Source organism: Archocentrus centrarchus, unplaced genomic scaffold (genome assembly GCF_007364275.1).
Source record: "Archocentrus centrarchus isolate MPI-CPG fArcCen1 unplaced genomic scaffold, fArcCen1 scaffold_50_ctg1, whole genome shotgun sequence".
In the NCBI taxonomy this organism is placed as follows: domain Eukaryota; kingdom Metazoa; phylum Chordata; class Actinopteri; order Cichliformes; family Cichlidae; genus Archocentrus; species Archocentrus centrarchus.
This window is the reverse complement of record NW_022060273.1, coordinates 2186045-2210630: the sequence shown is the minus strand read 5'-3', so window position 1 is coordinate 2210630 and position 24586 is coordinate 2186045. Positions and strand designations below refer to the sequence as shown.

The 24586-nt window shown below is 39.8% G+C and overlaps 1 protein-coding gene across 1 annotated transcript in view; it reads right to left on the bottom strand.

Annotated features, from left to right (window-relative positions):
* The window catches only part of col13a1 (collagen, type XIII, alpha 1), a 200298-nt gene that overhangs the window by 25326 nt on the left and 150386 nt on the right, over nucleotides 1-24586 (bottom strand). The window contains exons 13-20 of the mRNA XM_030725212.1: nucleotides 15134-15175; nucleotides 13503-13592; nucleotides 12998-13039; nucleotides 12874-12891; nucleotides 10706-10733; nucleotides 10439-10482; nucleotides 1234-1287; nucleotides 27-113 (exon numbers count right to left, since the gene is read on the bottom strand). Of these exons, the coding sequence (XP_030581072.1) occupies nucleotides 27-113; nucleotides 1234-1287; nucleotides 10439-10482; nucleotides 10706-10733; nucleotides 12874-12891; nucleotides 12998-13039; nucleotides 13503-13592; nucleotides 15134-15175 (405 nt within the window). The remainder of the gene's footprint in view (nucleotides 1-26; nucleotides 114-1233; nucleotides 1288-10438; nucleotides 10483-10705; nucleotides 10734-12873; nucleotides 12892-12997; nucleotides 13040-13502; nucleotides 13593-15133; nucleotides 15176-24586) is intronic.

Below are 24586 nucleotides of genomic sequence, written 5' to 3'. Positions count from 1 at the left end.
TCTCATAAACAAGCTATTTCCCTTACCTTGGGTCCCCTTAACCCTGGCAGTCCTGGTGAACCAGGCTCTCCTTTAATTCCCTGGGCTTCAGTGCTTGGCTCCCCTTTCTCCCCCTAGCAAACATACAGAAAAAGTCTTAACTAATGTCATACATATTAATCCTGTAACCCAGAAAATTAATAACTAATAAATCAAAGCATATTAGATGTTTGATAGCCAATATTAAAATACATTTTTCTTTTCTTAATTTGACTTGTGTTTTTAGCACAGGACCTCTCACAGAGTCTTTCCAAAACACAGTGTCTTCACTTCTGACTATTGTTGATTGATCCATGTGTAATTATTATTTAATAATATTATATTATTATTATAAGGCCATTTATCAAGGTCATTTAATGTGTAATTAAACCAGTAGCCCTTTATTCATTTTAATAGTGATCATTTTGGTGGATCACACTGATCAAAGCAAAATTGATGGAAGATTGTTCCTTTATGTGCAGTAACAAAAATCAACTTGATCTCTCTCTGACCATCTACTATTTCCTGCTAAATGATCATGACCTCTTCCTAGTGGAAGATGGATGCGCTATAGTGGTCATAAATTGATGACACTATCTTTTTTCTGTGTTCTTGGTGTCTCGCTAATGTAGTATTTTCCCACAGCTGTCACATGCAATATTAGTCCTCATCAAACAGTCCATGTTTGAGTTGCAATTGATATACAGTACAAATGATTTGCAGTATAGCTGATAAGAACTTCTGCTCTGTGAATACGGGTCTTTACTAATTTAATTGTATCTCTATGACAACTAAGAATACTTAATCTACTGAAGAATAATCTTAGCAGCTCCAAAGCAAAAAAAAAAAAAAATAGTAAACTAGTTTAATGTGAACCATTTCATTCTTAATGAATCAAATACTGTAAATAATATAGACGTCTGATATGGTTGACAGAATTTATTGGCACGTGATATGGGTTTGTAGTAGAGTTAGCCTGCCCAGTTCAAAGACAATCATTAAGGCTAATTATAATAAAAACCAAGACATTCTACCAAAGAAGAACCAAAGCACAACAGTATAGAAAGGAAAAAACAAATCATGCTACTAATTAATCAATTAATTTTGATAGTCGCAAATGCAAAGCCCTAATCTGCTGAATACAGAATCAGGTTTTACAGACATCCAGTTACTACAACAATAAAAATTACCAAGGCACAACCATTCCAGGCCTACCCTATAGCCCCGCTTGCCAGGAATGCCAGGGGTACCAGGGATGCCAGCCTGGCCCTTTGCAGTGAAAGAAAGACACATGTAACTGATTAATAACTGCCATGCACACTGCACAAAAAATGACTAAGTTTAACCCAACCTCAAATATAAAGGCAAAAGAAATTAAAACTAGAAAAAGAAAACACTTGCTGTGCATTTCTTTCTTCAGAATCCAGAAGCTAAAAACTGTGCAGTCATCTCAGAAAGCATATATTTGCTGACACACACTGAAATGGATGAGTAACTAAACAGCCGATACACAACATGACAAGAATAGAAAATGCAATCAAATGATGACAGAAAGATGTAAAACCACCACAAATAGACCAATGAGCACTAAAGGATGGAAAATTAATACTATATGCACAAGACCACAAAGGAACCAGAAGAGTAAAAAGTCATGGAAAACAGCTATTAACAGGAAGAAAACATAAAATTACCATAAAATTACAGAGAGCATTATCTTATCTTTACATACATTAGATTACCGTATTTTCCGGAGTATAAGTCGCACTTTTTTTCATAGTTTGGCTGGGGGTGCGACCTATACTCCGGAGCGACGTATATGTGACATTTATAACACATGAACCAAAATACTCCAGCCACTTGACATCTCCGTGAACTGCAGCTTTAAGGCAGTCTTGCGTAACCTGTGGGCGCAGTGGATGGAGAGCACAGCTTAACGGCAACTGGGAGAATGCGCCACCCAACTTTCCTGGAAGTCATTGGATGGATCAAGAAAACATGGGCTTCAGTGACAAACCATCCTGTTGGGATTCAGAAAGGCTGGAATAACTGGAACTGCAGCTGACGACGAGTCTGACTAACGCGACACAGAAGAGGAAGCGGCGCTTCGTCTACGGAGTGTACGGAATTGTTCAGAAGTGACACCGAGGATGAAGAATTCAATGGATTGATGGTTTGGTTAACTTGTTAGTATGTTCTTTATGCTATGGTTATCTGAATAACTTAATGTTACGTTAACATACTGTAGCGATTCTCTTAGTTAGAGAGCGTGTTGATGTTGTGGGATTTCGGACTGTTCGGGAGGTTCGTGAAGGCAGCATGGAGAGAGAGAAAAAGACCGAGAGCTTGCCTGTGTGTGTGTTGCTGTTCCGCTGTTGTAGTTGTGGTTGGCGTGGCTGTGGCCTACAGCAGCCGTTTTTTCTGTTAATAAAGACGACCTTTGTTGTGAATATCGCCGACTTTGGAAGTGTGTTTACAACGTAACAATACCGAACACGTGTTCGTTGTGCGTCATGTAGCTGAATGTGCTACGTTAGCATAACGTAGGTGTAACCGTGTTCGTCCTGTTCTTTAATCCATTATTATTTTAAATTGCCGTTCAAGATGGAATTTCTGCTCTGGGTCTTGGATTCTATCAACCCCACCCCCCCAAAAAAGTGCAACTTATAGTCCAGTGCGACCTATATATGTTTTTTCTTCTTTATTATGCATTTTTTGGCTGGTGCGACTTATACTCCGGAGCGACGTATAGTCCGAAAAATACGGTATCTTATTATCTTATCTTATGCATTTGAGAACAGTATTTTACAGGGAAAAACATCTTCCTGCTAAAGATTAACCATTTAAACGACTGGTTGTTAAATACAGCCAAAAAAACAAAATAAACCAAAAAAAAAAATTTGCATCTCTAGTCAAGAGCAGTATCATCAGGGATCCAAAAGGTAAGTTCTAAATTTAATCTTAAAAATAGAGAGGGTGTCTGTCTCCCAAATCCAAACTGTGTGCTAATTCCATAGAAGAGGGGCCTAAAAGCAAAAGGCTCTGCCTCCCAAATGCAAAGAAGCAGTCCTTCATATTTGTTTAATACGTACATTGAAGGACATATCCTGGATTTCTCACAGTGTTACTGGAGGCCAAGGTAATGCCATCCAGAGTGTCTGGTTAGACACTGTGTTTCTAAGATTTGTAAGACAAGGAGAATAACCTCAGTTTTATCTGAATTTAGAAGCAGGAAATTAGAAGTCATCCAGGTCTTTATGGCTTTGAGGCAGGGGTGTCCAAACTACGGTCCACGGGTTAAACATGGCCTGAGCTCAGACAAGGCCCACAAATCTTGTCCATACATGTGTTATTTTTTTGCCCACTGGTAAAAGCAATGGATTCAACTCAGCATGATATTCCTGTAGGAATTGTAGGATGCAGTGTAATGGCTTCAAAACTTCAAAAAGAAGAAGACTGAATGAATGAATGACAGCCCATGCTGTGTGATGCCCTGCACCTTGGATGGGTGTCATATGTGACACACAGTGTTGCCAACTTAGCGACTTTTCAGAACAATCAGTAATTTTTTTTCCCAAAAAGCGACTACAATGAAAATGTATGTAATATTTTCTAATAATACTGCCTAAGGGAAGCATGTGTAGTGTAAATAGAATTGGTCCTATCAAAGAACCCTGTGGAACTACATAATTAACCCGTGTGTGAAGAAGACTCCCATTTACATGAACAAATTGGAGTCTATTGGATCAATTTGATTCAAACCACTGTACCTTTAATATCTATGGCATGCTCTAAATCTCTGTAATAAAATATTATGGTCAACAGTATCAAATGCTGCACTCAGGAATACTGTATTTCAGCACAATGAGAGATGGTGGTCCTGAGGTGGTAGTTGTGTCTGTTCCCTTTATGGGTAGGCCTGTAACATGCAGATATTAAAGGTTATTGTGCATATCACAAAAAAGCTATTTCTTACTGACACAAGGAAGGAAACAACAACTCTCTGATGCCGCGTTTCGACTGACGAGGTGCCGGTGCCAGTGCCAGTGCCGGTGAACCACTTAAGAATGGGTGTGCATTTCCACTGCGCTTTACAAACTAATCCTTTAGGTATGAGTGTGGGTGGCTCCTTGTCTGGAAACGGAAGCTGAAGGGCACAAAAGTGGGAGAATATCCTCCCCTTTTGCAAACTCTATTTCTTGTACTGCAAACACATTTTACGGTCCAAACAAAACTACTGCAAAATCTGTGTGCAGCAAAAAGGAATACACAGACAGTGATTACGAGCAAGATGACAAGTACGCACTTTGTGTCCTTTATCTGTTATGATCTGAGTTCATTAGGGCCAAACCTAATTCACAGCCATGAAAATCATATCACTTTTCTCATGTAATACATACCTTGCAGTGAAATGGCAGTAGAAAACTTTATGTTGAGATGGCAGAGTCATGCCCTTCTGCTGCTTACGTCACGTGTTCCTGGTTCTAGACCAGCTAGCTTGCAGTGCTGGAGCTGAACCTGTTTTTTGTCCAAGCACCGAGTGAGTTTGCGGTGGAAAAAATTGCTGAATGGTTCAAACACTGGCACCAACACCCGGTCAATGGAGAAAGGGTCTGAGATTATATATACAGAACCATTTCCCCTAAGTTCATGGATGCCTTGTTATGCAACAGTTTCTTAACACTGAAGGATCGGCCTGAAAAATCACTCTCTTTTTAAAGAATAAAAAGCTTTTCAGATTGATGCTTCCTGTGGATATCATTGGCTACAAATGGCTGCATTTTCTGCTTTGACCTTCCTCTAGGTTTAGGGTGTGAAGCTGAGGGACTGTACATCTGAGACTGTGATCAGCAGTACTGGTGCACCACAGAGGACTCTCCTCTCTCCTTTCTTGTTCTTTCTTGTTCACACTGTACACATCTGTAAACCAACAGCTGAACACAGCCAAGACTAAGGAGACGGAAGTGGTCTGGACTTAGGTCTGGACCACCCCCACAGCCAGTCTCTATTGGGGGAATTGATGTGGAGATGGTGAAGACCTACAACTACCTTGGTCTGCAGCTGGATGACAAAATGGACTGGTCAGTGTGTACAGACACCCTGTACAGGAAGGGGAAGAGCTGGCTTTATTTCCTAAGGAGATTGGGGTTCTTCAACATCAGCAGAAATCTATTGCAGATGTTCTACCAGTCTATAGTTGCCAGCATCCTCTTCTGTGTGGTGGTGTGCTGGGGAGACAGCATCAGAAAGATATATGCACTGAGGCTGGATAACTTGGTCAGGCAGGCTGGGTCAATGGTTGGAGTGGACTCTCTGACTATAGTGATAGAGAGAAGGACATTGGGCAAACTGCTCTCTATCATAGACAAAGACAGTCACTCATCACACACCAGTATAATGAAACAGAGGAGTGTGTTCAGTGGACGGCTGCTCTCACAGAACTGCTCAACTGACAGATTCACAAAAATCATTTGTTCCAAGGGCCATCAGACTTTTAAAAGCTTCACTTGGGGGATGATAACATGCAGTCATCACTACATATGTTAATATTTGGCACTCTGTAAATCAGACACTTTATCGCTTTACTACTGTATATTACTGCATTTTACTGCACTGCATGTTAGCACATCTCCCTCTGCACATTTGTATACGTACATTGCACTACTGGACTCATTCATATCCCTGTGTTTTGTTTTGTTTCCTTGATTCAAAGCACTAAGCCCCTTAGTATAGTTTGTATAGTTAGTATAGTTTGTTAGTCTGTAGTGTTGTTTGTAAAATTTTTTTTACCCCCATTGGTTGGATTCTATTTACTGTGCGTATTAAGCTGCTGGATGCCCTAATTTCTTTCGGGATCAATAAAGTATCTAGCTAGCTAGCTATCTTTTATCCACTTGTCTGAGACACTTGATGGAGAAAATATACATAGCTGCAACTACTACTGCCATGTTGCTGTGGCCAGTGGAGAGTTATATTATGAGTCCAGGTCATCTGGAACTCCTGACAGAGGAAACAGAGATATTAGAAAAAATAAGCTCACAACTTAATGAAGAAAATGTTCTTGAGTTATTGTTGCTCAGTTATTGTCAGATTTTCTTAAAAAAAAATCTACCATGTAAAAAGACAAAGTGGAAGATGTTAGGGATTATTTTTTACTCAGCGAATAAATGACAAATTTTTAAAGGTAAACTCCAGTAAATTAATTTAATAAACAGTGGATCAACCAAATAATAAACATTAAATAATACATTAGACAGAGAGCTACAGATCAGAAAGTTCTAGACTAACTTCTCTTTTTCAGTGCATCTTATCTTGAGGACTGGCCACAGAATGTACAATTAGAACATCACCAATGTCACCATGTTCTGTCATTAATCTGGACAAGATTTCTCTGTATTGATTATTGACTATTGTGTTTTCAGTTTAAGAACACAATTAAGTTCGCATTAAAAAGCAAACATAAATGACTTTCCACAAGAAAACTGGAGTTTAAGTCTCATGTACAAGTTCTTTTAATGGTGTCATTATCATTAGGTCAAGCATCAAATTATCCGGAAAGGGTTTTGGTGTCATGGTCAGGGGTCCATTGGACCCTGTGTGTTAGGGTGGCCTTCGGTCACCCCAGTTCCCTCTGCCTCAGTTCCCTTTGCCTCAGTCCCCTCGGCCACCTCAGGCCACCCCTGCCAGGACTTGCCTTTACGCTACCCACACAGCAGCCCCAGTCATTGAAGCCGCCACTGGGAGCGAGGTCGGCCTCCTGCTCGCCTTCATCCTCGTCGCCGCCGCTGGGAGCGCGGTCAGCCTCCTGCTCGCCTTCGTCTTCGTCGCCGCCGCTGGGAGCGCGGTCGGCCTCCTGCTTGCCTTCGTCCTCTTCGCCTCCTTCTTTTGGCCTCCTGTGCTGCCTTTCTCGTCCTTTGTTTTCTTTTTTTTTCCTGAACTATTTTGTGCTATGGACTGTGTTGCCCTTTTTTGTTTTTGTCTCGTCGTCTTCTTGTTTTGTTCTTGTCTTCTAGTTCCTTGGGTTTCCCTGTGTTCAGTGTCAGGTCTGCGTCTGTTCCCTTGAGTCACTTCCTGTTTTATTTTGACAGTCTCGTGTTCCCTGTGCTTTGTGTTTAGTTTTGCTTCCCCTTTGTTATTAGGTTCATTTGTTTCACCTGTTGTTCCCTGTTGTGTCCACTCGCACTGATTTCCTTGTGTGTATTTAAGCCCTTAATTTTTCTCTGTTCTTTGTTGCATCGTCTTCATTGTTTCCCCCAGTGTTTCCCCTATCACTGTGTGTTTTTCTAGTTTAGAGTTTTGGTTTTTTGACTTTTCTCCCAGGCATCCAGTTTATTTTTGCCTTGGTTGAGATTTCGGGTTTTTGTGTTTTTGTATTATTCGAGTCTCTGAAATAAAGCTATTTTAGTCTGCGTAGTGTCCTGCATTTGGGTCCACCCCTCCCAGCTAGTGATGATATAATGAGGCCCCGTGAATGTGTCGAATCTTTTGGGCCAAATGATTCGCCAAAAGGCTGATCACACGAAGCCCCGTTTAGCAGCTCATTTAGGAGTGCTGACATCTGCTGGTCATTTGATGTACAGCAGTCTTGCTGTGCTGTTGTTAGGTGGATCTTTTAGCATAAGTATGCAATTCTGTCAAGATCCCCATTGGAGGTTTTGTAAAGCCAGATTAAATAAATCTATGCTGATCGTGGCATATTAATAAAATATAAAGCTTTAATGAACCCATGCCTTGGACATTTGCATATTAGAGCAGCTACACAGAAGAATGAAATGAATTAAATTGAATTAAAATATAAACACACACACACATATATATATATATATATATACACACACACACACATCAAAACTATACAGTATAGTATAGAGATGGTATGTGGTGTGTTTGTGGATAAACGGTTACAGGAAGTGCTTGGGTGGGGGTGCTTTATTAATTTTTATTCAGGAATAAAACAACTGACGATGTTGGTTTCAGGCAGTTCTTTTTGTCATAACTTCCACAGCCCTAGAAAAACACTCGCACAGAAGACTGAAGAAGCAGGGGCTGAAACTGAAATTCTAATTTGTACAGGGGCTTCTGATTCTGCTCTAACAGTGGATCAGACTCAGATCACCCAGAACGCTTCTTCTGTTTCCTACGTCTTTTTCAGCAACTCCAATCACACAATGAAGCAATCACGTGATTTCAGAAAACGGGACCTCGGTTAGCTTTTGTCACGTGATCTTCTCAAAAACGAAACGGGCTTCGACACAGGCTTCGTTTGGACACGCCCCTTTTGCTCGGGACAGGCCTCGGAGCTTCGGTACATGACGTAGCATCACTACTCCCAGCACACAGCCCCCACCGTGACATTTGGAAACACTAGTGCACAGTCTACACAGACTCATTAACACAACCACTAGAAGTTGTTTAATTTTAAAGCAAAGCTGTAACACATATCACTATCTCTTAATCACTACCAGTATATCAGAATTATTTAGCATCTCTGCTTTTCACTGATTGTGTATTGATAGTGTTTATTCTTTCTAAATTATTCCACAAATTTTAACGTTTGTTGGCACTTTTTATCACTGAGGAAAATAGCATTTGGAAATGTTACAAAAAAACAGTATTTCTATTTAATAATCTATAATGAAACATTTCTCTCCATAAGTTATGAACTGGCTTTATCTGAGTGCAAGTGGAGGGTATAGTCCAAGAAGCATAACATCAATCAATTAAGGGGCTCATTAGCATTGAGAATGATAAATAGGTAAGGACCATTTCTTATTTTTATATTTTGTTCAAAATAAATATAATATATTCAATATAAATATTGAATTGTTCCTTCCTAAAGCCTCTGAAAAATAATGTAATACTGATTATGTCGCAGAGGTTTTTGTAACCTTATACTGTGTATGTGTGAATGTATACAAAGTATGAGATGATTTTTTTCCTCACTCATCCCTATATGTTGTCACTATTGTTTCTGTCTTTTTGATGGCAGCGCCTCCAGAAGGGGGGCAGCATGGCCACAGTTCACCTATCTCCCCATGTTGTTTCTGTTTGTCTTCTGGATGGGTGTTCTGTTAACTGTAATTTTCCCATTGTGGGATCAATAAAGTATCATCATCATCATATTGGCAAAAAGAGTGTAATTTTATATGTTCATGCTGGACATAAATCAGTAAATTAACACCATTCAAAGATAGACAGCAGATACTCACAAAAGGCTTTATAAGCCTGTTTCAACTAAGTCATAAATTTAAAGCAAGTTTCAATCATCCAGACTCCAGAGGAGACATCTGTGATCTTGCCATGAATAAATAGTCCTTGACACACGCACAACTCCCTGCTTGAGTTTTAGTCTCTCTGTCCTGGGAACCCCCTCCTTCATCTCCCAACACAGTGGATGGAAACATCAGCTCAAAGAAGCAGCAGGAGAATAAAAGTAGACAGTCCCCTTCAACCATAGGAAATCAAACCAAACAACAAGCAAAAGCTCCAGTACCAGACAGGAATAGAGCTATCTCCTCCTCCTACTCAGTTGTGTTGGAGAAGAACAGCCGGTAGAAGGTAAGTAGAGGTCTCATTTAGACCATCTAAACTTTATTTTAATCATATTTTCAGTTAAAGAATTAATATATAAGTACATTGTCTATTAGGATAAATATTTAAAACAAAACAAAACAATAACAGGATAACTCCAAGAAACTGCAGCGGCAGTTAGTAGGCAAAACTGTATTATATCCATCCATAAAAATAAGACTATAATTGGATCTAAAAGTTCTAGGAAAGCCAATTTAAGTATCTAAGATCTATGATTCTAAGAAATTAGGATGACTCAAAAGAAAACTGAGAATTGATGAGAAGAGCTTTCTAGGATCCCAGGATAGACAATAAAGAATAGTCTTAGCTATGTTTGTGACATTAGCTTTGGTTTACTGATCTTTAGTTTGCACTTTAGAAAAATCAAAAATGAAAAAGTAACTCCCTGTGAAGCAGAGAACAATGCTGTAAACAGTAAACAACAGTAATTATGGTAGTCCACTAGATGGAGCACAAGATCTTTAGTATGTGTTCAGATTTTCAGCAAGTAATGTGTCAAAAAAATTGTGATCACAATCAATCACGATCTCTCTTTATAGTGACCTTCAACTCAGTAGTTTTATTGCTTATGGCAGAAAACTGTAGCTGGGAACAACAGTTTCACTGTTGCCCATATTTAAGTTTTAGTTCCGGTCTGGGTAAAAGCACATCTTATAGGCTTATAGTACTGTATGAGTTTGCTGTTGTAACCGCAACATTATTTATTATAATAAGAATCACCAGTGGTAATTCTGGAAAATTTCAGGGATGGAAGGGAGTTATCATCAACAATATACCGTAGATCTCTTTTAGCTTTGAAAGAAACAGAAAACACTATTAGAGAGTGGAATACCTTTGGACCTTCATGACCTGGCGGGCCAACATCACCTCGATCACCCTGTGGAGAGACAACAGAATGCTACTACTGATGATGATAATAATAATAATAATAATAATAATAATAATAATAATAATAATAATAATGATAAACAGTGAAAGCACAATAATAAGTAACAGTACAGTGTGTACTGGAATATGTATTTCAAAGGCAATATAACTACAGCCTTTATACTGCTAATAATAGTGCTTTTTTAAATGTGAAAAATACAAGGGCGCTCACCCTTTTGTCCTGGCACACCTGGTTCACCCTGGAGAAATAAAATAAGAAGTGGATATATGAAGTATGAGTGCAGCCAGTGAAAGAATTACTATAGCACAGGGGTGTCCAAACTATGGCCTGCGGGCCAAATATGGCCCCAAGCTTGGATTTTATATGGCCCACGAGTCTTCTCCATACATGTGTTTTTTTTAGCCCACCAGCATAAGCAATGGATAAAATTCAGCATACAATTCTTCTAGCGACTAATGAGAAATTTATCAACATTTTCAGTGACTTCAGCAAATTTTTGAGACTTTTTGATATAGCCCGAAAGGCTGAAATCTTCCACCGACGTACTGTTTTGTGTACATATAGTGCTCCAGTGTTCGGACTTCACTTCGGCAATGAGGCGATACCCCCCCACCTTCCGGACCTCACTGTAAACACAGCTGCAATTTTTTTCACAAATGGAGCCCTGCACCACTTGCTTCCCAGCTCTGCGGGAGGTCATGGTTGCCAGTACAAGTGTAAACAAAGTGGTATGCAGCAGTTAGCACATCTCTCGCTGGTGAGTTAACGACCATTTTGGGGATTTTGCTGTTATCGAAAACAGCATGTTGCCATTGACCCTGATGACGCTTCACCTCACCTGCAGCTACATCTGCAGCTGCAGCTAACTGAGCTTCAGTGTGGCAGCCAGCACCAGCATCTCTCTCTCTCTCTCGCCTTTTTACCAGTGTTATGCCCAAAAATGATTAGCTGCATTTAAACTGGTGTAAATGACTTTTTGGCCTATAATCTGCAAACATATCTCTCATGAATAATATCAATTCAGTTTGAAGTGAGAAAGAAACACTCCTGTCACAGCTGACAGGAGTGATAAAAGCTGCAATCACATTTTGGCAAAGTGACTTTTATATATTCTTTACTTATCAGGTAAAAACTAATTTTTCAGAGAGATCTGCCCAAGGGGGGAGCAGAAGTTGCAACACAATATAACATCACAGCTTTATAAAAGGTAGTTGATGTGGCCAAAAAGGATTGAATTGATTATAATGTAGATACAAAAACACAGTCATAGAGCTACTTGCAAAACATGTTTTTTCTTTATTTTATTTATAAGGCCTGTTGACTACAGTCTACTTGCCAACACAAGCCAAGACATTATTAATCAAAAACGCATAAAAATATCAGAAATCAGGTTTTCTTTTTTTTTTCTAAATTACTTTTTGACACAACACTGGTTAAGTTTCCAGAAATGCGAACATTTGCAGAGAAAATGTTCAGCTTGTTTGGCTCCACATGTTCATGTGCACAGTTTTTCTGTTCTGAATTTAAACAACAACTGCTTGAGATCAAGGCTAAGTGACTCCTACCTAGGTGACATTTTACGCACATCTACCACTGCTCTGGAGCCAGACCTACACTGTACGCCTGTGTGCCCTTCACATTAGTGTCAGTAGCTTACCTGTTGCCCTGTTATCAGAATACAAAGTAGTATTTTATGCTCTACACTTGGTTACTTCATGTTTGTTTGCTGCATGAAAATAAAAGTATTAAATAACAATATTTATGTGCATCTTTTATTCTTTTAAATAATGCCATCAGGGACTGTTGGCCTTGCACACTTTCACATTGTCCAGTCTGGCCCTCCGTGAAAAAAGTTTGGACACCCCCGCTGTAGCAGTTCACATTGACCAAATTAACAGATGGTTGCAACTTGATATAACAGCTCCAAAGTCACTTTCCCCCCCCTGTTGATACTCTGATGGTGCTGCAGACCAGCTAATCATGCTAAGGATTATTATAGCCAAAAAAAAACCCTCCTCTTGCAAGGTTCAATTTTTATTTTTTCCAAAGCACGAAGCATTTTATAAGATTCTGTACATCACTCTGACCTTACAATTAACATTCCTGCTTTTAAATAATCCATGTAAATTAATGCGTAGCTTTAATGTGTAGCTTTTCTATTATGTAGGTGCAGTAGGTCTGAACTTCAGAACAGCTGTGCATTAGGAAGAGTGAAACCATTGTGACTTGATTCCTTTTTCATGACTTGTTTGACTGTAACAACTCTAAAGCCATTATGATAGGCCATGGTGATGCAAATCAAGTTTTGTTGTTGTTTTTTGTTTGTTTAGTTTAGTTTTTGTTTTGCTCTTTGTACAATAAAATTAATTAGTTTTTACCTTCAGTCCTGGTAAAAGCTGCAGAAACAAGGTAGAAGGAAGAAGAAGGTTCATGTTACATGAATAAACTTTCACTAATGTGAAGGTTCTTGAAACAGTAAATATGGAAGAGTCAAAACAGTACCCTTGGGTCTTTTCCTGGTTTGCCTGGCTCCCCAGGCTTACCCTGTCCAGAATAAGCAAAAATATGTTCTATAAAGAATGTACAAGCCTATTTACAATACCACTTGCATGATTTTTTGAACAAGCAGATTTGATAAATGACATCACAGTAAATTCTAAATAATTTCCCTTAACAACGTGAACCTTTCCTCAGCTCAGGCTTTTATCTATACAGTTCTCAAAAATTATTTTTTATTTCTTAAAGAACTTCTACATTTTCACGAGATTTGTTTACTTAATTCTCCAGACTTTGACTCGAGCTTTAACTGTGTAGCACCCTCAGTGAAATAAATATGGTTAAACTGTATATATGTAAATATATACAGTTTGGCAGTGGTACTGGTGAGTCTCATTCTGTCTCTCTGGAACAGCCACTGTGAACATCTGACACCATGGCACCTGATACCACAGGATGTGTTAAGATGTATGTTTATGTATCCTGTAGTATCCTGTGGATTGAGACTTACCGGTGGGCCATTGGCTCCGTCCACTCCTGGTCTTCCTGGTAGTCCAGGTGGCCCTGGAGGTCCTGGGGGTCCCCGTGCTCCAGGCTCGCCCTGCTAAGAGAGTTTAAGTTAAAAGCTGTCATTCTAAAGTTAGCCTTGTCACACATGCCATGCATTCATAACCTCACACTCCACTGCAAGAAATCCAGCAGGGTGGTGGTTGATTAGTTGTGGTGGTATTGCAATGAGGAAGGTAAGCTAGGGAGCAGGACAAGCAGTTATGATGCTGGAGCACAATGACTTATTTTTGACTTAGCAATAAAATATTATTTATTCTCCAGGTTGCTTTATTAGCTTCTCGGTTCCTACATATTTAACTCCGTGACTGGGAACGGACCTTGCTCAGGTGACAGGAAATGCAAGCATATGGTCAATAAATAGTCCAAAAGTGACCAAAGAATCATCTAGCAATAAGAAGATCACAACACAAAGTTTAATTTTCCTGACTTCTGACTGGAAAATCTGACGCTTTTCTACTTATACTTGGCTAAATTACTTGCCAACACCATTCCACAGTTACCAGCATAGATCAATAAGGGGAATCAGTCTTCAAGAAGACAGTGACTGTGAATGGTGTCAGTGAACTTGATCTTAATACCTCCCTGTGAATGCATAGAAAAACACTCACAGGATCTGAAAACCCGTCACAAATTCAAGGCCAGTGTAATTATGAAAAATTTCAAAAACACCATTTACATCTGACTCAAGAGATCACCATCTCTGAACAGAGACAGGGTTCATGAATTAAACATTAGGCTATACCTGAGCAAGTCCAAAGAAATCTTAGAGACTTCCTTTTCTTGAAGAGCAAGAAAAGGTAGTTGGTGGTATTTAATTTTTGGTATTAAATTTTTGACAAGCTATATAATACAATATTTATAATTTCAACACAATATTTCACACATTTCCAATATTTTTTCCAGCTTTAGGCAAACCTAATGAAAGCAGTGAGGAAGGGAGCAAGGGGTGGAGGGAATACACAATTGTACCTTGAGGCGTTTTAATATTAGAGGGCTTATTGAGGGCATGTTGCGCACGGTGATGGGCAACATCTGTTGGGAGGGGAGGGGGGGAGTCACAAAGCACAGGTGGCCAGTGGTGCAAAAAGGTCACAGGGCAAAGGTCACCCGGATGTCAAAGAAAGGAAACGGGTAGAACAGAACAGAAGAAAGAGGGACAAAGGGGGGAGGGATATAGAGGAAAAAGAGAAATAGAACATGAGAATGAAAAGCAAGGAAATGGGAAGTCAAATTAGAAAAAAGGAAATAAAGCTGAAGAAATAAAAGACAAAAAAGACGCACCAGTATAGCAAACTATTGGCCTGAAATGGCAAAGGGGATGGTTGATGTACAATTATGCTATTATTTCAAACCTATTGTCAAATTGTTCATTATTCTTTTTTCATTTTTCTTAGATGCCAACAAAGACTGTTTATTACCAACTATCTAGGACATCCTATTCAGGATTTTTTGTGCATCAGCATCCCCATTAACAGTTACCCAGGCCCCTAGATTGCAATAGAGCAGAGGTAGAAGCCAGTCTTGCCACAAAGAGAGTACAGCGGTATAGTTACAGTGATTTTTCAGACTTACTGTGGCCAACTGTCCAACACAGGTCTGTACAATACGTCGCTTCTGTTGAGATGACCAGCACCATCAGATAAAAGTTTAGGAGAGGACAGTACAAGTAAACTTGCGCTAATAGATATGTTTTCCCACTTGACACCAAGTAGAACCAATTGCATGAACTGTGCCTACCTTTTACATAGTGTACATATTTCCACAAACTTTATGATGCAGCTAAATCTAAAGCAGAGATTACCTCTACCCAATACAATTAACTCAAATTAAGTCTTGACAGTCTTGTCTATCTTAGATCTAATATTTCATCAATTATGTAATGTTCTTATTTTATTGTGTAACTTAATTACACTGCTTTTTCAGAAGATCACTTGAAAGACAAAAAGAAAAGTTCTATGGAAATATATACAGCATGTTATAAGTAAATGTAAGTAGGGGAAATAAAAGTAGGCAAGTCTGCTGATTTGTCACTAACCATTTCCAATGATCCACCAAAACTGAAAGCAGGTTTAAATGTATACAACTCATGAACTGCCAATATTAAGAATAAATCATAATAATTAAATCAGAAAAAATTGTGCACTGTTTGTATTTATGTTGACAGGCATAGCAAATTAAAAATATTAGAAATGCAGCTGTCTTTTTAAAACTTGATTTCTTTTTTTGCCTGAAAATAAAGGACAAAAAAACAAAATTTTTAGCTACATATTTTTTACTTATTTAGTTACAAAGCTCTTAAAGGCATAGAATAAACCCCAAATTAATGTGTGAATGACTATGACTGAGATCCGTTAGAGTAAATACCCAGTAATGATAGGCTTCATCAAATCAGTAAACAGAAACAAAAGGTTGAGGAGTGCCTTTGTTTGGAGGCACTGGCTCTCTTTGCGGCATGACTTGGAGATAGCCCTGATGAGGGTTATCTAACAGGGTGTTTGGAGGCACCCGCAAACCTTTATGAATTGACTGCAATACAGCCAGGTTTTTCAGAGGGAGATCCTGCACAAAGTGGCCCTACACACCATGGGAGTGGTAATTTTAGTCAGTGCTGATATGAATGGCAACAAACCATTATCCATTCAAGCAAGCAAGCAAGAAGATTGTAATTCACAAATATAACTAAATTTCATACTGAACTGAGGTTAGGCCTGGTTTGCATGAAGACATGAAACAGAGGGAAACAGCTAGCCTGGCCAACATACTATAAAAAATGCTAATCCTCTATCTCATGATGCCGCGCATGTTAAGAGGACTAAGTGTGAAGAGTGGTCATAACTTGTTTTTATAATAGTGCACAGGGAAACATGATAGAAGGTCTAATGCCGATGAGTATGATGATGATCAACATGATGGTCACCCTGTGCAGAGCATGCCGCAAGAAAAACACTAAGAAAAAAGGCAACAACTTTGTAGTTCACTTCTTCCTAACAAATGCAATGCCAGTTAACTTTTAGCACAAAGTCCTCAAAATATTTAATGGTTTTTCTGCCTAACCTGCTAATACTTTTTAGAAAACTAAAAATATCCAGTTGCACCTACTCTAGTAAAAGGTTTTGTGCATTGTTCTGTTGCTGTTTGCAAAGATAACACTGAACTGTTCATTAAAATTCAAATCGTATAATAATTCTTCACTGTATTTATGTGAATTGTTGAGCCTCCTGGAGCTACCACAGTGTTTCCTTAGCACTATATTATGCAAATTTTGCATAAGATCATTGTTTAAAAACAGCATAGAGTTAGGCACATATGTACTTGGGCAAATACACAACTTTTTAAATTCTATATGCGCCATTTCAGTTCAATTCAATTTTATTTATATAATGCAAAAACACAACAAACAGCCACCTCAAAGAACTTTATATTGTAAGGTAAGGACCCTACAATAATTACAGAGAAAACCCAGCAGTCAAAACGACCCCCTATGAGCAAGCACTTGGTGACAGTGGGAAGGAAAACTCCTTTTAAAAAAGAAGAAACCTTGTCGGTTGGGGCTAAGAGGAGAGAGAGACAGGATAAAAGACAAACTGTGGAAGAGAGACAGAGATTTATAATTACCAGTGATTAAATGCAGAGTGGAGTATAAACAGAGTAAAAGGAGGTGAATGAAAAATAGGGGGGGGCCTAAAAGCTGAAGGCTCTGCCTCCCATTCTACTCTTAAGTATCCTAGGAACTACAAGTAAGACAGCTGTCTGAGAGCAAAGTGCTCTATTGGGGTGATATGGTACTATGAGGTCTTTAGATAAGATGGGCCTGATTATTCAAGACCTTGTATGTAAGAAGAAGAATTTTAAAGTATTTTGTGGAATTAAGAGGGAGCCAATGAAGAGAAGTGAATATACGAAAAAAAAAAAAAAAAAAAAAAAAAGCTCTCTCTTTCTAGTCCCTGTCAGTACTCTAGCTGCAGCATTTTGGATCAGCTAAAGGCTTTTCAGGGAGATTGAAGGACAGTCTGATAATAATGAATTACAATAATCCAGCCTAGAAGTAATAAATGCATTAATTAGTTTTTCAGCATCACTGATACATCATGTTTCTAAGATTTGGGGCCAAGCACAAGAACATCAGTTTTATCTGAATTTAGAAGCAGGAAATTAGAGGTAATCCAGGCTTTTGTTTTTAAGACATTCCTGCAGTCTAACTAATTGATGTGTGTCATCTGGCTTCATGGATACATAAAGTTGGGTACCATCTGCATAATAATGAAAATGTACGGAATGCTTTCTAATAATACTGCCTAAGGGAAGCATGTATAGTGTAAATAGAATTGGTCCTAGCACAGAATCCTTTGGAACTCCATAATGAACCTTAGGGTGTGAAAAAGACACCCTATTTCCACAAACAAATTGAAGTCTAATAGATAATAATGATTCAAACCACTGCAGTGCAGTACCTTTAATACCTATAGTATGCTCTAATCTCTGTAATAAAATGTTATGGTCAACAGTATCAAAAGCTGCACTGAGGTCCAACAGGACAAGAACAGAGATGAGTCCACTGTCAGAGGCTGTAAGAAGCTCATTTGTAACCTTCACTAATGATGTTTCTGTACTGTGATGAATTCTGAAACCTGACTGAAACTCTTCAAATAAACGTTCCTCTGCAGATGATCAGTTAGCTGTTTTACAACTACTCTTTCAAGAGTCTTTGAGAGAAAAGGAAGGTTGGAGATTGGCCTATAATTAGCTAAGACAGCTGGGTCAGTGATGGCTTTTTAAGTAGAGGTTTAATTACAGCCACCTTGAAGGTCTGTGGTACATAGCCAACTAATAAAGACTGATTGATCATTTTTAAGATTGAAGCATCAATAATTGGAAAGACTTCTTTGAACAGTCTAGTAAAAATGGGATCTAACAAACATGTTGATGGTTTGGAGGAAGTAACTGTTGAAGTTAACCCAGAAAGATCAACTGGAGCGAAAGAGTCTAAACAAATACCAGCAGTGCTGAAAGCAGCTGAACATGAGATAAGTCTTTGAGATGGTTTTGAATATTTTTTCTCTAATGTCTAAAATTTTATTTGTAAAGAAATTCATGAAGTCATCATTGTTAAAGGAATACTCAGCTCTACAGAGCTCTGACTGTCAGCCTGGCTACAGTGCTGAAAAGAAACCTGGGGTTTGATCTTATTTTCTTCAATTAATGATGAGTAGTAAGATGTCCTAGCTTTACGGAGGGCTTTTTTATAGAGCAACAAACTCTTTTTCCAGGCTAAATGATCATCTTCTAAGTGAGATGCCATCCCTCTCCAGCTTATGCATTATCTGCTTTAAGCTGCATGTTTGTGAATTATACCACGGAGTCAGGCACTTCTGATTTGAGGTTTTCCTTTTCAGAGGAGCCACGGTATCCAAAGTCATACGCAGTGAGGATGTAAAACTATTGATGAGATAATCTACTTCACGGGGAGCAGAGTTTAGTAGCTACTCTGCACTGTGTTTGCACATGGCACTGAAGAGCATAATAATGGGAGATTTATGTCTTTTAAACTTAAAGCACTTTGAGAAAGACTTCTATGTATATTGAAACTTCCCAATTAGCTATAAAGCCCACATTGTTTTTTTTTGGATGCACTCAGCACTCAAGGAGAACGTGTGGCTAAACATGACACTCCAGTCTGATTGAAGAGAGGTCCAGAGAAAACTACAGAGTCCAACATTGTTTTTTTGCAAAGTTACATACTTTTTCAAGACTTTATTTGCCATTGTACTCACACGCAAGGTTTGGTTCAAATTCTTGTGCAGAGCTTTCGAGTAGGAGTGAAAAATAATAAAATAAAATAAAATAAGTAAATATATACATAAATAACTGTTTTTATATTTTTGTATATATATATATATATATATATATATATATAGATATATATATATATATATATATATAGATATATATATATATATATATATATTAAATAAACACAAAAAATATAAAAACTGTACTTCAGTTAGAGATTTCTTATCGGTCGTCCAAATAAATACATTGGCTTGCAAAAGTATTCATACCCCTTGAACTTTTACATATTTTGTCACGTTACAACCACAAACATAAATATATGTCACTGGAATTTAGTGTAAAAGACCAACACAAAGTGGTATACAATTGTGAAGTGGAAAGAAAATTATACATGATCAAAACATTTTTACAAATAAAAAACTGAAAAGTGCGGTGTGCAAAAGTATTCAGCCCCCTTTTGTCTGAGTGCACCAACTGCATTCAGAAGTTGCCTGATGACTGCTAATGACTAAAAAGAGTCCGCCTGTGTGTAATCTAATCTCAGTACAAATACAGCTGCTCCGTGATGCCTCAGAGGTTGGTTAAGAGAATATTGGGGAGAGGTAAACAGCATCATGAAGTCCAAAGAACACAGCAGACAGGTCAGGAATAAGGTTGTGGAGAAGTTTAAAGCAGCCTTAGGATATAAAAAGATTTCCCAAGCTTTCAACATCTCACGGAGCACTGTTCAATCCATTATCTGGAAATGGAAGAGTATAGCACAACTGTAAACCTACCAAGACAAGGCCATCCACCTAAATTTACAGGCCGAACAAGGGAGAGCACTGATCAGAGATGCAGCCAAGAGGCCCCATGGTGACGCTGGACAAAATGCAGAGATCCACAGCTCAGGTGGGGGAATCGTCCACAGGACGACTATTAGTCGTGCACTGCACAAATGTGTCTTTATGGAGAGTGGCAAGAAGAAAGCCATTGTTAAAAGAAAACCATAAAAAGTCCCGTTTGCAGTTTGCCAGATTCCATGTTGGGGACCCAGCAAACATGTGGAATAAGATGCTTTGGTCAGATGAAACCAAAACTGAACGTTTTGGCCAAAATGCAAATGCTATGTGTGGAGGAGAATTAACACTGCACATCACTCTGAACACACCATCCCCACTGTCAAATATGGTGGTGGCAGCATCATGCTCTGGGGCTGCTTCTCTTCAGCAGGGACAGGGAAGTTGGTCAGAGTTGATGGGAAGATGGATGGAGCCAAATACAGGAAGAAAACCTGTTGGAGTCTGCAAAAGACTTGAGACAGGGGCAGAGGTTCACCTTCCAGCAGGACAATGACCCTAAACATAAAGCCAGGGCTACAATGGAATGGTTTCAAACCAAACATATTCATGGTTAGATTGGCCCAGTCAAAGTCCAGACCTAAACCCAATCGAGAATTTGTGGCAAGATCTGAAAACTGTTGTACACAAACGCTCTCCTTCTAATATGACTGAGCTTGAGCTGTTTTGCAAAGAAGAATGGGCAAAAAATTTCAGTCACTAGATGTGTAAAGATGGTGGAGCCATACCCTAAAAGACTTGCAGCTGTAACTGCAGCAAAAGGTGGTTCCACAAAGTATTGACTAGGGGGGGGGGGGGGGGGGGGGGGGGGGTTATGAAGGGGTATGAATACCTTTGCAAGCCACTGCATATATTACAGAGTGCCAGGTTAATGGAGGCTGAACAGCAGTTATTGCACACTTAGTGTTACAAACAAACCACGGTGAATATTGCACAGATAATGAAGTGTAAATTGCACGTGTAGATCGTGTGTGAGAAATATGCACAGTGTTTTTTTTTTTTTTCTGAACATTCTTTTACTCTGAGTTCTGGGATGCCATCAGTCTGATTGTGGCAGGGAAGAAGCTTTTACAGAATCTAGTCGTGTGGCGTGCTGTCCACTCTACTTTTTCCTCAGGCTGTATGTTGTGTGTTTGGGCCTGAGGAGAAAGTGGGCAGGTGTGCAGTTTTTACGACTCTCTGGAGAGCCTTCCTTCTCTTATCCTGAGTGAAGTTGCCATACCACACGGAGATGCCATTGGTGAGGATGCTCTGCACCAGCCTTTGTAGGCTTGTGTGAGGGGGCGGCCAGTCAGCCCAGCCTTCCTGAGCAGTGTGATGAAGTGCAGCCACTTCTGAGCCTTTTTCACAGTGGCTGCAGTGTTGCCAACCAGCTCAGGTCAGATAATACATGAAGGCAAGGAAATTGTGGCTGTCCACTCTCTGCACTTCAGTGCCCCTGATGGTGAGGGGGTGCAGTTAAGGAGCTTTTCTTCCTGAAGTCAGTGATGATTTCTGTTGTATTTTCTACATTGAGGATGAGGCTATTTTCCTCTCCATAAGAAAGTGTGCTGTCGACCACCGCCCTGTACCCAGTCTCGTCCCCACCCTTGATGAGGCCCAGGATGGTGGTGTCAAAAGTGTATTTGATGATGACTGTGGTGTCAATGTTGGATACGCAGTTGTGGGTGTTATAGGGTGAAGAGTTTGGGGCAGAGGCAGCAAACCCTGTGGTGAGCTGGTGCTGGATTGTGAGCTCAGTGGAGATCCTTCCTCCCATCCGTACAACCTGCGGTCTGTCTGTGAGGAAATCCAGAACCAAGATGCAGGTGGCGGTCGGGACCCCCAGGTTGGACAGTTTTCCAATCAGCTTTCCTGGTCGGATGGTATTGAAGGCAGAGATTTAGTTGAGGAAGAGTATCCTGACATATGTTCTGCTGTGGTCCAGGTGTTGGAGGGTTGTGGTGGAGGGCTATGGCTACCGCATCATCCACTGATCTGTTTGGATGATAGGCAAATTGAAGAGGGTCGATAGTTTTTGGCATCATGGAGTTGAGATATTTGACTCTGGGAGAGAGACCATCTGGACCTGCTGCTTTCCGGGGGTTCACCTGTTTCAAAGCCCTAAAATGAGCCTCAAAACCACTTTAATCATACCCTGGATCTTGTCCTGATATGTGGCATAGAAACTGAAGACTTAATAGTATTCCCGATAGCCCCCTCCTGTCTGATCATTTCTTAGTAACATTTACATTTACTTTAATGGATACACAGCAGTGGGGAATAAGTTTTATCAGAATAGAAGTTCTTTCTGAAAGTGCTGTAACTAAGTTTAAGGACATAATTCCTTCATTATTTGCTCTTTAGTGCCATGTGCCAACACAGTGCAGAGCAGCTACCTAAATTCTGCTCCCAGTGAGGTCGATTATCTCGTCAATAGTTTTACATCTGCACTGCGTACGACTTTGGATACTGTGGCTCCTCTGAAAAGGAAAGCTTCAAATCAGAAGTGCCTGACTCTGTGGTATAATTCACAACGCGCAGCTTAAAGCAGATAACCCGTAAGCTGGAGAAGGAATGGCGTCTCACTAAATTAGAAGATGATCATTTAGCCTGGAAAAGAGTTTGTTGCTCTATTAAAAAAAGCCCTCCGTAAAGCTAGGACATCTACTACTCATCATTAATTGAATAAAATAAGAACAACCCCAGGTTTGTTTTCAGCACTGTAGCCAGGCTGACAAAGAGTCAGAGCTCTGTAGAGCCGAGTATTCCTTTCACTTTAACTAGTAGTGACTTCATGGATTTCTTTACAAATAACATTTTAGACATTAGAGAAAAAATTATTCATAACCATCTCAAAGACTTATCTTCATGTTCAGCACTGCTGGTATTGTTTAGACTCTTTCGCTCCAGTTGATCTTTTGGAGTTAACTTCAATAGTTACTTCCTCCAACCAACAACATGTTTGTTAGATCCCATTCCTACTAGACTGTTCAAAGGAGTCTTTCCAAGCTTCAATCTTAAAAATGATCAATTTCTCTTTATTAGTTGGCTATGTACCACAGGCCTTCAAGGTTGCTGTAATGAAAGCATCACTGACCCAGCTGGTCTTAGCTAATTATAGGTCAATCTCCAACCTTCATTTCCTCTCTAAGATTCTTTGAAAGAGTAGTTGTAAAACAGCTAACTGATCATCTGCAGAGGAACAGTTTATTTGAAGAGTTTCAGTCAGGTTTCAGAATTCATCACAGTACAGAAACAGCATTAGTGAAGGTTACAAATGATCTTCGTACAGCCTCTGACAGTGGACTAATCTCTGTTCTTGTCCTGTGGGACCTCAGTGCAGCTTTTGATACTGTTGACCATAACATTTTATTACAGAGATTAGAGCATGCAGAGTATTACAGGTACTGCACTGCAGTGGTTTGAATCATATTTATGTAATAGACTCCATTTTGTTCATGTAAATGTCTTCTTCACACACTAAGGCTAATTATGGAGTTCTACAGGGTTCTGTGCTATGACCAATTCTATTTACATTATAAATGCTTCCCTTAGGCAGTATTATCAAGATGGCGCCGGTGAGGTCAGCAGCCGTCGTACCTGCTCCTACGCTTTGTTTGTATATATTAGGTTTAGCTCTAATTTTGGACTTTATAATTCCGCCTGCTCTGTGTCATATCACGTATGACAGACAGACTCTTTTTAATATCAGAATACAGCACTCTGGCTGTATTCTGACACCTTTTTCTCCCGACCCGACTTGGCCTCGGGAGATACTGCGTTTCCAGTGGGCCAGCTCAAACAAAGGACGGACAGGTCACGGACAAGGCCCCGAGGGGAAAAGAGCCGGCGTAAGAGAGAGGCTGAGGCGCAGAGCGCACCAAACGCCACTGCCGAGCATCCTGTTGGCTAATGTCCAGTCACTGGATAACAAGCTGGACGAACTCAGGGCCAGGATACAGTTTCAGAGGGACATAAGGGACTGCAACATCATCTGTCTCACGGAGACATGGCTGACTCCCCTCATACCGGACCCCGCCGTACAGCCGTCGGAGGTCGTCAGTGTTCATCGCACGGACAGAACGAGTGAGTCTGGAAAATCAAGAGGAGGAGGTGTGTGCCTAATGATCAATAACAACTGGTGTGACAGTAGGAATGTTGTCCTTCTGAAACAATCATGTTCACCTAACCTGGAGCTCCTAACCCTGAAATGCCGTCCCCACTACCTCCCCCGCGAGTTTACTTCGGTCATCTTCAGCGCCGTCTATATTCCACCTCAGGCGGACACAAACACTGCACTATCCGAGCTACATGAGGCGATTTCCACTATCAGGCTAACCAGCGTGATGCGGCTCTCATCGTAGCCGGGGACTTTAACAGTGCAAACTTGAAAAAGCTGATACGGAGTTGATTC